The following is a 12079-nucleotide window of genomic DNA, read 5'->3' as shown; positions in this document are numbered from 1 at the left end:
ATGGCAGCCTGGATGGGAGGAAAGCTGGGGCGAGGGAGTGTGGATACATGTATATGTATGGTTAAGCCCCTTTGCTGTTCACCTCAATCTATTAAAGCATTGTTAATCGGCTATACCCCAATACAAAATAAAAAGATTTTTTAAAAAAGACTCCAAGTTCAAGCAAATAGATAAAACGAGCTGTTAGAAAAATTGATGGGAATATTTTTGCTGATGATTTGCCTAAATTTCAGTGAATATAGTGAGGAGTTTGGAATTGGGTGGGGGATAAAGTCGGCAACTATTCAAAAAATGAGTTCTTGAAATGTGCCTAGTAGGGCAGCATTCTCTTCTTGCCTTATGGATGTAGAGAGCTTAATGGGCTTCCCTGGTGGCTCAGATGGTAAAAAATCTGCCTGCAATGCAGGAGACCTGGCTTCCATCCCTGGCTTGGGAAGATCCTTTGGAGAAGGGAATGAATACCCACTCCAATTATTCTTTTTGAATAATTTTTAAAACTTGAGTGGAATAGATAGGAACATAGATCTTAACTAATAACAAACTTTAAAAGAAAAGAAAACATAAACATACTAACTTGCATAAAGGAATAAGTGGACATTGTCAAAAAGTTACAATAAAAAAGTAGCTGTAGGCTCAGATGAAAAACAAATTCTACCAAACTTTTGAAGGTGAGATAGTTTCATCTGAGCCATTCTAGGTTATATAAAAGGAAAAAAGAACTTAAAAAAATTTTTGTGAAGCAAGATTTGTGTTGCTACCAGAACCTGTCTGAACTCTAGAAATCTAGTTTAATCCTGCTTCTTCACTTTGGGCTATGAATATCAATATAAAAATTATCATAGAATACAGAAATAGCCAACATTTCCCCAATATAACAGTATACCAAGACTAGCAGATTTTATATCAGGAATGTAAGAATAAGCCAATATTAGGAAATCTGTCCAAATAATTGACAAGATTTATTAATTTAAAGAAAAAAACATTTCTATAAACTTGGAAAAGATATTTCACTCATTCTTGATTGCAACACCCAATAAAATAGGAATCCAATGATACGTAATTAACATATTGTTAATGGAGATTTGGTAAATTTCATCATCCCCAAATGATGATGGAGCTAATGTTGGCAATTCTCCTGAGCATGAATTATTTTGTCCATATATTATGCTCTTAGAGCAAGAAATTTGGAGGATTCCATCTGGACTTTTTGCCATTTAGCTCTAATTCCATATATATAAGAGGGGCTTCCCTGGTGGCTCAGATGTTAAAGAATCTGCCTGCAAGGCAGGAGATTCTGGTCAATGCCAGGGTCAGGAAAATCCCCTGGAGAGGGGAATGGCTACCCACTTCAGTATTCTTGCCTGGAGAATCCCATGGACAGAGGAGCCTAGAGGGCCACAGTCCAAGGGGTCCCAAAGAGTCAGACACAACTGAGCAGCTGTCACTTTCGCTTTCACCATACATATGAAGAACAATGTGGGGATTTTTCTAGTTTTCATGGATTTTATTCCAATTATACATTTCAGTTCAGTTCAGTCACTCAGTCAGGTCCGACCCTTTGCGACCCCATGAACGGCAGCACACCAGGCCTTCCTGTCCATCACCAACTGCCAGAGTCTATCCAAACCCATGTCCATTGAGTCGGTGATGCCATCCAACCATCTCATCCCCTGTCATCCCCTTCTCCTCCTGCCCTCACTCTTTCCCAGCATCAGGGTCTTTTCAAATGAGTCAGCTCTTCATATCAGGTGACCAAAGTATTGGAGTTTCAGCTTCAACATCAGTCCTTCCAATGAACACCCAGGACTGATCTCCTTTAAGATGGACTGGTTGGATCTCCTTGCAGTCCAAGGGACTCTCAAGAGTCTTCTCCAACACCACAGTTCAAAAGCATCAATTCTTCGGTGCTCAGCTTTCTTCACAGTCCAACTCTCACATTCATACACGACTACTGGAAAAACCATAGACTTGACTAGACGGACCTTTGTTGACAAAGTAATGTATCTGCTTTTTAATATGCTGTCTAGGTAGGTCATAACTTTCCTTCCAAGGAGTAAGCGTCTTTTAATTTCATGGCTGCAATAATCACTGAATAAGCCCATGAGAACTACTCTGTCCTATTATAGTTCAATACTTGTCCAATGTAAGCCTCTGTTTTTTGTTGATGTTTGGTGTCTTCAAGAATTAGTGTCAATTCAGGTTTAATATCCATTAACACCTCAAAGTTCTGAGTATTTTTCAGAATCATCCTAGTAAATGGCACCAAGGAAAGTCTTGAGAAGATCTGTAATGTAACCATGGCAGTGCTGCAGGGCCATGAAAGGGCTCTAGATCTGTAAAATGGTTTAGGACTAGAAGACAGATAAAAATTGTGTCTTTCCCCTGTGGCAACTATAGTCAGTTTTTTGGCCCAGCAGATGCATAATTTCTTGTGCTGTAAAGATCAAGTAGGATTTTCATTGGCTACCTCTCTCTCATTCCTGAAGATGTCATGATCAATTAGTCTGAAATTATTGCTGTTAATTGTCTGCACTTTAAATTCACAATTATTTTTAAGCTCCAAAACCTGCATTTGTAGAAAATAGACCACAGTTTTAGGGAAACTCTTCAAGTTATTAGAGATGGTAATAATGCCACATCTCTGAATTAAAGCTTAGCCATATATTCCAAGTAATTGATTCTTTTTGAAGTCCCTGGCCAACAACATAGATTGATGAATCTGAAACACACAGAGTTTAAAATGAGAAAGATGGTGCAAATACCAGAAATCAGATCCATTTCTATTTTCATTTTAGAGCTTTTCAATCGTCACTACACATGAAAGGAGTTATTGGTCTTGGTCAATTAAGTCTTTGGGCAGTTCTAACTCAGAGCAGAACCGGCTGTCTTCTTGACCTGATCACAACTGATATAGAAGGCAGATAAAAGATAACTGCCGCATGCCCTAAGTGGCAGGCATATATACCATTCTTTACTGAACAGCTGAAAGTCAGTCATCATCAGTAGATAGTCCAAATCAGAATGCTCTGCTGATATACCAGGTACAATGGAGGCAATATATATACTCTTGATTACTGGCGAGTTGATAATAGGAATTTGGAGAAATTGATTCATTGTACTGGAAAACTGCAGTGGCTGGCTCAAAAAGAGAGCTGTCTCCTTGACTGACGCCATCCTGGTCAGCCTGGCCACCTCCAGAACCTGTTTGTTGTGTGTGATATATATGGATGGTATTATTATGGTACTCTTCCCAGATACATACGGGCATGGTGAGATGATGAACATTTTGGATATTTTCTGGACAACTTGCAACCATTCAACTATCTGGTTTACTTCGTGGCTCCACATCTTCTATTTACTCAAGATAGCCAGTATATCCCACCCAGTTTTCCTCTGGCTGAAGCTTAAGATGAACAGGGTCTCCTTGGGATTCTTCCGATGTCCTTATCTCCTCAATTATTAGTGTTTCACTGACTAATGTTTCATTTTATGACTTCAGAATCAATAATGAAGAAAACATTACTTGGGAATTCAAAGTAAGTAAAATTCCAACTGTTTTCAAATAGATTATTCTGAACCTGGGTGGGTCTGAACTGTGGGTCCCTTTATTCTTTGCCTGCTGTCACTTGTCCTTTTATTTTTCTCCTTACTTCAACACACCAAGCAGATGACACTTCAAGTCCACAGGGTCCAGAGACCCTAGCATAGAGGCCCACATGAGGGCCATAAAGACAATAGTCATCCTTCTGGCTCTTTTCATTATGTACTATGCACTTTTTCTCATTGTAACCTCTAGCTTTCTGATTCCTCATGGAAAATTGGAGGTGATATTTGGTGGCCTAAGAGCTGTCATTGTCCCACTGAGCCATTCGTTCATCCTGCTTATGGGAAACAGCAAGCTGAGGAAGGCTTTTCTGAAGGTGCTGGGGATTGTAAAGGCTTTCCACAAAATAAGGAAATATTTTGTTTCCCAGAGAATCCTGATTTAAGTAGAAAAAAATCAACAAAAGATTCTGTCCCTTTTCTCAGTTGTTTGCATTCCATTTTTATTATGTGCTATTGGAAATCATTCATATCTACCATTATTCTAGATATTTCTTCTCATTTCTGTCTTGAATAATTTTGAATATAATGTTATAATGGAGCCAGGTGTGTTTCTTTATCTTCACAGGAAAAATTAATCTAAGCCTCAAATTCACACTTCATATCATTGCCTAAATGCAAACATGTTCTACTTCTTTCTGCCTCTTACTAGTAAAGGCCTTGAACTCAATAATAAACTCAATAAGAAGAATTTCAAGTGCACAGGCTGTGGGGAAGAGAGTTTAAAACACATCGGCCCTTCCTATAAAACCAATCATGTAAACTCGTTTTGTATCATGACTAATTTGTATCTGACTGCACTGTTTCCAAAACTAAAATCCATTTTCACAAGGAGACTCTACTTGTGGGAAATTTATAATCTATGGTGATGAAAATGAAGTTTCATTTACACATTTTGACTTTTATTAAATGGGTGTTCATGTTTGCTTTTTTGTGCCTCCCTATTTGAAATTCAGCTTGATCCATCCAAATATGCAGAACTTAATAGCAAGAAGCCTATTGCAAATTCATGAAATATAACCTCTTAATTTGCATGAGATCAATTTCAACAAAACATTTCAGTTATCACTCCGTCAGGGGTGATAATTATAATTTACCCAGGCTACAAATCTGGTCATGCTGTTTGCAACAATCAGTTGGCTTATTCTTCATAAATGTAGAGGCAATTCTATTTCAGAGGAAAGCTGGGCACTTCCGGAGGATATCAAAGTCAAAATAATGACAAAGGAAAAAATCATTCTACGATTTGAAGAATGCATTTGTCAAGCTCTGCTGGTCATCTCGCAGTAATATTTGAGATTAGGAAGTTCTCTCTCGACATGTTCGGTATAGAAGACCACATCTTTCTGACCATAACGACTGCAGAATTCATCATAGGAATGTTTGTGAATAGATACATTGGACTAGTAGCATGTGTTGACTGGATTAAGAAGAAAAAGATCTCCACAATTGACTACATCCTCACCAGTTTATCTCTCTCCAGAATTGGTTTGCTTTGTGTAATGACAGTCAACGGCACCATCCTGGCACTCTACCCAGGTGTTTGTGAAAATGAGAAAATAAATGTAGTTCTTAATATCTTCTGGACATTCACCAACTACTCAAGTATGTGGTTTGCCACCTGCCTCAATGTCTTCTATCTCTTCAAGATAGCCAATTTCTCCCACCAACTTTTTCTCTGGCTGAAGTGGAGAATCGAGAGGGTGGTTCACTGGAGCCTGCTGGGGTCCCTGGCTATTTCCATGTTGATCAGCCTTATACAAGCAACGTTAACAAATTCTGATTATGATTTTCTTAAAATTGCAAAACATAAAAGAAACGTCACTGAATTGTTCCATGTGAGTAAAATTCAATACTTCAACCCATTGACACTGTTTAACCTGTTAGCAATTATTCCATTTACTGTGTTATTGATCTCATTTTTCTTTTTAATTACGTCCCTATGGAGACACAGTAAACAAATGAAATCCAGTGTTACAGGCTCCAGAAACTCCAGCACAGAGGTGCATGTGGGTGCCATGAAAACAGTGACCTCATTTCTTTTCTTCCTTTTTGTATACTACCTGGCCTGTCTTTTGGCAACATTTAGCTACCTTATGAAAGAAAGCAGGTTAGCTATGATGTCTGGAGAGATTATGGCAATTCTTCATCCCTTAGGTCACTCACTGTTATTAATTGTTGGAAATAGCAAGCTGAGGCTCACATCTGTCAGGATGCTGAGATATGGGAAAACAGCCTGCATGATGTAAAATCTTGGTTTTATGAAAGGACTTTAATAGCAAACCTTATTTTCTAATAAAAAACTCACTTTTCTTATAGGTCCATTCTCATTGTTTTCCAGCTTTTCTGTTTATTTTGGGTACACAGCTTTGAGGAGTAGTGAGACCCATTAGCACACTAATGGATATATCTTTTGTGTCTTTTTACACCACACTCTCATCTTTACACTCCCTTTCCTAAAAGAATTTCAGAGCTCACACTTCTGATTTTGTCTCTTCACTGCCAGTATTGGGCTTGTAATGCCTACCTAAATTCCTTTAAGATTTTATTTTGGCCCCTAGTAAAGTGCATCTGGGCTTCCCTTGTGGCTCAAATAGTAAAGAAACTGCTTGTAATGCAAGAAACTGGAGTTCCATCCTTGAGCTGGGAAGATCCCCTGGAGAAAGGAATGGCAACCCACTCCTGTATTCTTGCCTGGAAAATCCCATGGAAAGTGCATCTGAAACCACAGTGGTTTCTCTCTCTCTCTCTCTTTTTTTCCTCTATCATACAGTTTCATTGCTGGTCCTTAACTGTTCTCCCTTCATGGCTCTGCTGAGTCCCTCCTGTTTGACATATAAACTAGGAACTCAGATCTCTTCTGTCTTAACTAGTTTAGTTTCCCAATTACACACTTTTCTCCTCCCAAGTGTGTGATACTTCTGGTGGTCTCCCACTTAATATTTCCTGGTGACCTTATTCAGGCATCTTCTATTCATTTCCTTGAAATTAAATTTTGTCACAAAAAACTTGCTTAACTGGCAGCACTGGGCTAGGAATAGAATCCATTCAATCATCTCCCCTTAAGGGGTGTTCCTAAGTACTCTTTGTAACTTGGGTAGAAAGATGATCTTTCCTTAGTAAGACCTGCAGGTATTTTTTTTTTCCCATTCAGGACTTTAGATAAGAAATTAATTGGGAAGAAGGTATCATGCACTGTGGTATAACTACATATTGTCACTAAAAAAGCATTATTATGTCTGTAACATACAGAGTAAGTTTAAAAAAAAGCAAAAAGAGAAAAATAAGACTCATTAATAAAATGTGGTTCTACTGTGAACATCAAATCCTTCCTCTCTAGAGTGTTACTGAAACATTTGATCTGGCACATCTAAAGTCATGTCTCTTTTGATCTGACTCTACATTTTGGCCCCCACCATACTCTGCGTTGAATTTAGGTCTATTTCAATCTACTCATTTCCTTTTATTAAAATTAATATATTAATTACCTGAAGATTATCAATTTTTCTGCATAAGATTATGCAAAATTCACTTTGCAAAGTACCAGTATTTAGTCTTAAGTAAATAAATGTCATCAACTCTATCTCTAGTATATTAGCTATTATAATGTTTTATTAAGTTTTCTACTGTTTTCTGTAGTAACTGCATTATAACTTACATGCTGTACAACAATTGTAAATATAAAAGCTACACTTATTTGCAAAAAGATAAAGACAGAAGAATTGATTTTTTTGATGGAATATATGAATATAGTCTACAAAGAATTTGTACATCCTATGTTGGGATTAACTATATATTCTTTTATAAGCTTTGATGAAATCAATGTTTTATAACATTTGTGCTTCTGGGGAAGGTTTCCTTTTATCCATCTGAAGTCCTGTCTTTCATGTTTTATTTTCTGTATCTCCAGTATTTCAAATATCTCCAGTGACTGTCACTGGGACTCAAAGCGGCAGACTTGTGACAAAATGCTCTCTTGCAGAATTTCTTTTTCTTTTTTAATTGAGTAAGGGTATATAACATGAAATCTATTGTTTTATAAATTTTTGTGTATGAGACAGTATTGTTGATTAGATGCTCAATGTTTTGCACCAGATCTCTATTTTTCTATCTCCCATATTTTTTTATTTCCTCTATTTATTTATACTTATTTATCTTCAATAATGGAACTTTGTACTCTTTTTAAAAAAAATATTTTATTTATGGCTTCATCAGATCTTAGTCACGGCACACAGAATGCAGGCTGTCTAGTTGTGGCACACAGCCTTAGTTGCAGCACGTGGGATCTTAGTTCCCTGACCAGGGATCGAACCCATGTCCCCGGCAGTGAAAGGTGGATTCTTAACCTTGGACCACTTGAGAATTCCCTGAAACTCTACTTGTTTAATAGGAGCTATTCATTTCTTCCTTCCCTCAGGCCTTGGCAACCACTGTTTTACTCTTAGCTATATGACTTAGATTATTTTCAATACCTCATCTAAATGGAATCATATAGGATTTGTCTTTCTATAACTAACTTATTTCATTTGACATAACGTCTTCCAGGTTTACCCATGTTTTTGCATACTGGAAGATTTCTTTCTTCTTTAAGACCAAATAATATCCCGCTATATGTATGTGCTATGTTTTCTTTATCCATTTATTTGTCAGTGAACAGCTAGGTTGTTTTTACATTTTAGCTATTGTGAATAACACGGCAGTAAGCCTAAGAGTACAAATTACCTCTTTAAGATCCTGATTTCTTTCAATATCTTGATTTCCGTTCTCATGTATGTACACCCAAAAATGAGGTTGCTGGATCAAATAACAGTTGTATTTTGACTTTTTTGAGGAACTTTTGCACTGTTTTTCCCTTTTAGCTGCATCATACCTTCCATGCTATGACAACACTAGTAAAACATATAATCTACATTTATTTGCAAAAAAATTATAGTCTAAACTTTATGTGGGTAAATGTATCATTTTATTTACTGTGAGTAGGTTATTCACCAGAACACTGTAGAGAAGAAAATTATGTGCCTGAGTCAGGGATTACTTCCAAGATCAGAGGAGGGCAGTCACCTATGAACTTGGCTATTGAGAAAGCAGTTTGTCCAAAGTCAGGGTCACATGCAAAAATAAATATCTAGACTTGGAGGAAGGATGAGAAAAGATATGCATTTCCCTGGAAGGTACTGAGATTCCCAGAATTATTCCATACAAACAAAACGTAGTAAAAAAAAAAACGTAGTAAAGTGTTTCTCTGTAACACTGAATTAGAGAAGCTATTTCAAAACAGGAGCTAGGCCGTAGAAATGAGGTAAATTTTATCTTCGGTCTCCTGTCTAACAACCTAGAAGGGTTAAGGACCTAAATGTGTGTGCATGCTGTTGCTTCAGTCACGTCCAGCTCTCTGTGACCCTATGGACTGTAGCCCACCAGGCTCCTCTGTCCATGGGATTCTCCAGGCAAGAATACTGGAGTGGGTTGCCGTGCCCTCCTCCAGGGGATCTTCCCAACCCAGGGACTGAACCCATGTCTCCTTCTGTCTCCTGCATTGGCAGGTGGATTCTTTACCACTAGCGTCACCTGGGAAGCCCAGGGGCCTAATTATTCAGATGCAATTTGGTACAGCAGAGGGTAAAGAGTAGAATGAAACACAATATTTTACTCTTTTCCCCCTTGTATATATAACTGCCCTTGAGAACACTTTAAATGAAAAAGAAAACCCTAAAGGTAATCAATACTCTTCTTCACCATGGCTCCCTCACCTTCTTACATAGAGCATAACAAATGTACATTAAATGACCTTTAAATGTCACATGTCTAGTAGTGCCTTCCTTTAAGAGACCTTGTGCTATATAATTGTTCACCTGAACAACCAAGATAAATGAGGTACTTTTTTAGAATTGAATAGACTATATTTAGTGTTAATCTTTTAAATTTCCTGAAAATATGTAGCTCTCAGTGTTGACCCAAACTTTGGATTTTTAGTAGTAATCAAAACCATATTTTGACAAAATGAAAACTCTTGTTCAAATTTCAATTTTTGTGCACTTTCTAATTGCAAAAAAAAAAAAAAAAAAAAAATCCCTGAGGTTTAGATAAAATACCAGACACCCTGTTAAATTTGAATTTCAGTACTTCCCAGAAGTACTAATTGCATGTAATTTGGGACATACACTAAAAACTCTTTCATTGTTTATCTGAAATTGTTTAACTGGATGTACTATAAGTTTGGTTTTTCTTGGTGGTTCTGATGGTAAAGAATTTGCCCACAATATGGGAGACCTGGGTTTGGGTTTGATTCCTGAGTCAGAAAGATTCTCTCAAGAAAGGAATGGCTTCCCACTCCAATATTCTTGCCTGGAGAATCCCATGGACAAAGGAGCCTGGAGGACTATAGTCTGTAGTGTTGCAAAAAATCAGACATGACTGAGAGACTAATACTTTCACTTTTTTCACTATAAGTTTATTTGGTAAATCTGGCAGCCCTATTAAAATCACTAGTGTGCATTACAAATTAATGAAGCTAAATTTGCAAAACATAGCCTGAGAAAATGCCAGACCATGAAAGTGAATCAGCCTAATTTGCATCCTAGCATGCTATAGCTCAGCCTAAATTAAGCACATGTGGAAAAGTAAAATCTTCAAAGAAAGTAAATGGACATAGATAGAGAAATGGTCCAGGGACAGACAACTGCTTTACTTGTTCAAGACTAGCTAGGATTTAAGGAAGATAGCTACAGTTTTCATTTGTCATTTCAGTCTCCATCTCAAGACAGACTACAATAAAAGGGATAAAGAAAATTACAGCAAAATCCAAGAAGTAGATGTAGATACCACATCTGTTCAACTAGAAGCAAATTGGATATTTCTGCATTTTAACATGTCAAGTGAAGGGGAGGGTATCTTAATGCTCATAGCAGCTGGGGAATGTTCACTGGGGATCTTAGGGAATGCATTCATTGGACTGGTAAACTGTGTGGACTGGATCAAGCACAAGAAGATTACCTCCATTGATTTAATCCTCACAAGCCTGGCCATCTCCAGAATTTCTCTCTTATGTATAATACTATTGGATTGTTACATAATGGTCCTGTACCCAGATGTCTATACTGGTGGTAAACAAATGAGAATCATTGACTACTTCTGGACACTAACCAACCATTTAAGCGTCTGGTTTGCCACCTGCCTCAGCATTTTCTATTTCCTCAAGATAGCAAATTTCTTCCATCCCTTTTTCCTCTGGATGAAGTGGAGAATTGACAGGGCAATTCCTAGGATCTTGCTGGGGTGTTTGATCTTCTCGGTGTTCATTAGCCTTCCTGTCACTAAGGATTTGGATGATGATTTCAGGCATTGTGTCAAGATGAAGGTGAAAACAAATTTAAGTTGGAGATGCAGAGTACATAAAGCTCAGCTTGCTTCCATCAAGATACGTCTCAATCTGTTGACACTATTTCCCTTTTCCGTGTCCCTGATCTCATTTCTCCTCCTAATCCTCTCCCTATGCAGACACACCAGGCGAATGCAGCTCCGTGCCCCAGGGAGCAGAGATGCCAGCACAGAAGCTCATGTGAGAGCAATGAAGGCTGTCATCTCCTTCCTCCTCCTTTTCATTGCCTACTACTTGGCCTATCTTGTGGCCACGTCCAGCTACTTTATGCCAGAGACTGAATTAGCTGTGATCGTTGGTGAGTTGATAGCTCTAATCTGTCCATCAAGCCACTCACTCTTCCTAATTCTAGAGAACAAAAAATTAAAACAAGCATCTCTAAGGGTGCTATGGAAGGTAAAATATATCCTGCGAAGAAGGAATTGCTAATGACGTAAACAGATCTGAAGATAAACAATCACTTTGTAGGACAAAAGAAGACAAGATGTCTCTTAATTATCTTTAATTCTTGCATTAATGATGGTTTCATACATCCAGTTATTCTTAAAAAGTACTTAGTATGCTTGTGATTAGAACTTAGGAAATCTCAGTTAGAACTTATTTTGCCTCTTTCTCCCCACCTCTCTCTCTTCGTTTTCTCTCCATCTCTCTCGTTTTCTCTCTTTCTGCTTCCTCTCTCTCCCATTCTCCAGTGCTTTTGTGAACATGTTTCAGAACATGGAGCAATTAATATCTTAACAGTAACTGCCAGAGGCGAGAGTATCTTCATAGTTGATTCTAAATCATCTCTCCAGATGCAATATTGTTTGACCATTTCAGAACAACTGTAACAGCATCTTGCTGCTACTTGCGTCCCTATGAAAAGCAGTTGGCTCATCCTCATGATACTAGCTGGATTCTTCCAGATCATCAAACTAAGCTCAACTTTTAGAAAAGACTCAATAAGGTGACAGGTCTTTATCAAATGCTGTGTAATTTTATGAATGTAGCAGAAATTAGTACTGATTAGAATCACTGCAAAGATATTAATTGTGACTAAAATAAATATTGTCACAGTGAGTTCAAAAACCATTTCAGGATCATGGACAATGAAAGAAA

General features: G+C 37.7%; 3 protein-coding genes across 3 annotated transcripts; all 3 read left to right on the top strand.

The window, feature by feature from the left end:
* The first annotated feature begins 637 nt into the window (after positions 1-637).
* On the top strand, positions 638-3989 carry TAS2R9 (taste 2 receptor member 9). The gene is given in 5 exon segments (XM_043439915.1): positions 638-668; positions 3021-3432; positions 3434-3590; positions 3593-3676; positions 3678-3989. Coding segments are annotated over 5 exon segments (996 nt in total).
* A 933-nt stretch (positions 3990-4922) lies between these two features.
* On the top strand, positions 4923-5852 carry TAS2R8 (taste 2 receptor member 8). The gene has a single exon (XM_043441052.1). The coding sequence runs from the start codon at positions 4923-4925 to the stop codon at positions 5850-5852; it is 930 nt and encodes a 309-aa protein (XP_043296987.1).
* A 4619-nt stretch (positions 5853-10471) lies between these two features.
* Positions 10472-11410, top strand: TAS2R7 (taste 2 receptor member 7). Its single transcript, XM_043439914.1, has one exon. It carries the CDS (start codon positions 10472-10474, stop codon positions 11408-11410), a length of 939 nt encoding a protein of 312 aa, XP_043295849.1.
* Positions 11411-12079: the final 669 nt, after the last annotated feature.

The sequence above is a fragment of the Cervus canadensis genome, chromosome 21 (assembly GCF_019320065.1).
Source record: "Cervus canadensis isolate Bull #8, Minnesota chromosome 21, ASM1932006v1, whole genome shotgun sequence".
NCBI classification, from domain to species: Eukaryota; Metazoa; Chordata; class Mammalia; order Artiodactyla; family Cervidae; genus Cervus; species Cervus canadensis.
The sequence above is the reverse complement of the archived record's forward strand: the minus strand, read 5'-3'. Positions and strand labels throughout refer to the sequence as shown.

Coding starts and splice junctions, on each gene's coding strand:
- TAS2R8 (XM_043441052.1), top strand. CDS start 4,923: ATGTTCGGTATAGAAGACCACATCTTTCTGACCATAACGACTGCAGAA.
- TAS2R7 (XM_043439914.1), top strand. CDS start 10,472: ATGTCAAGTGAAGGGGAGGGTATCTTAATGCTCATAGCAGCTGGGGAA.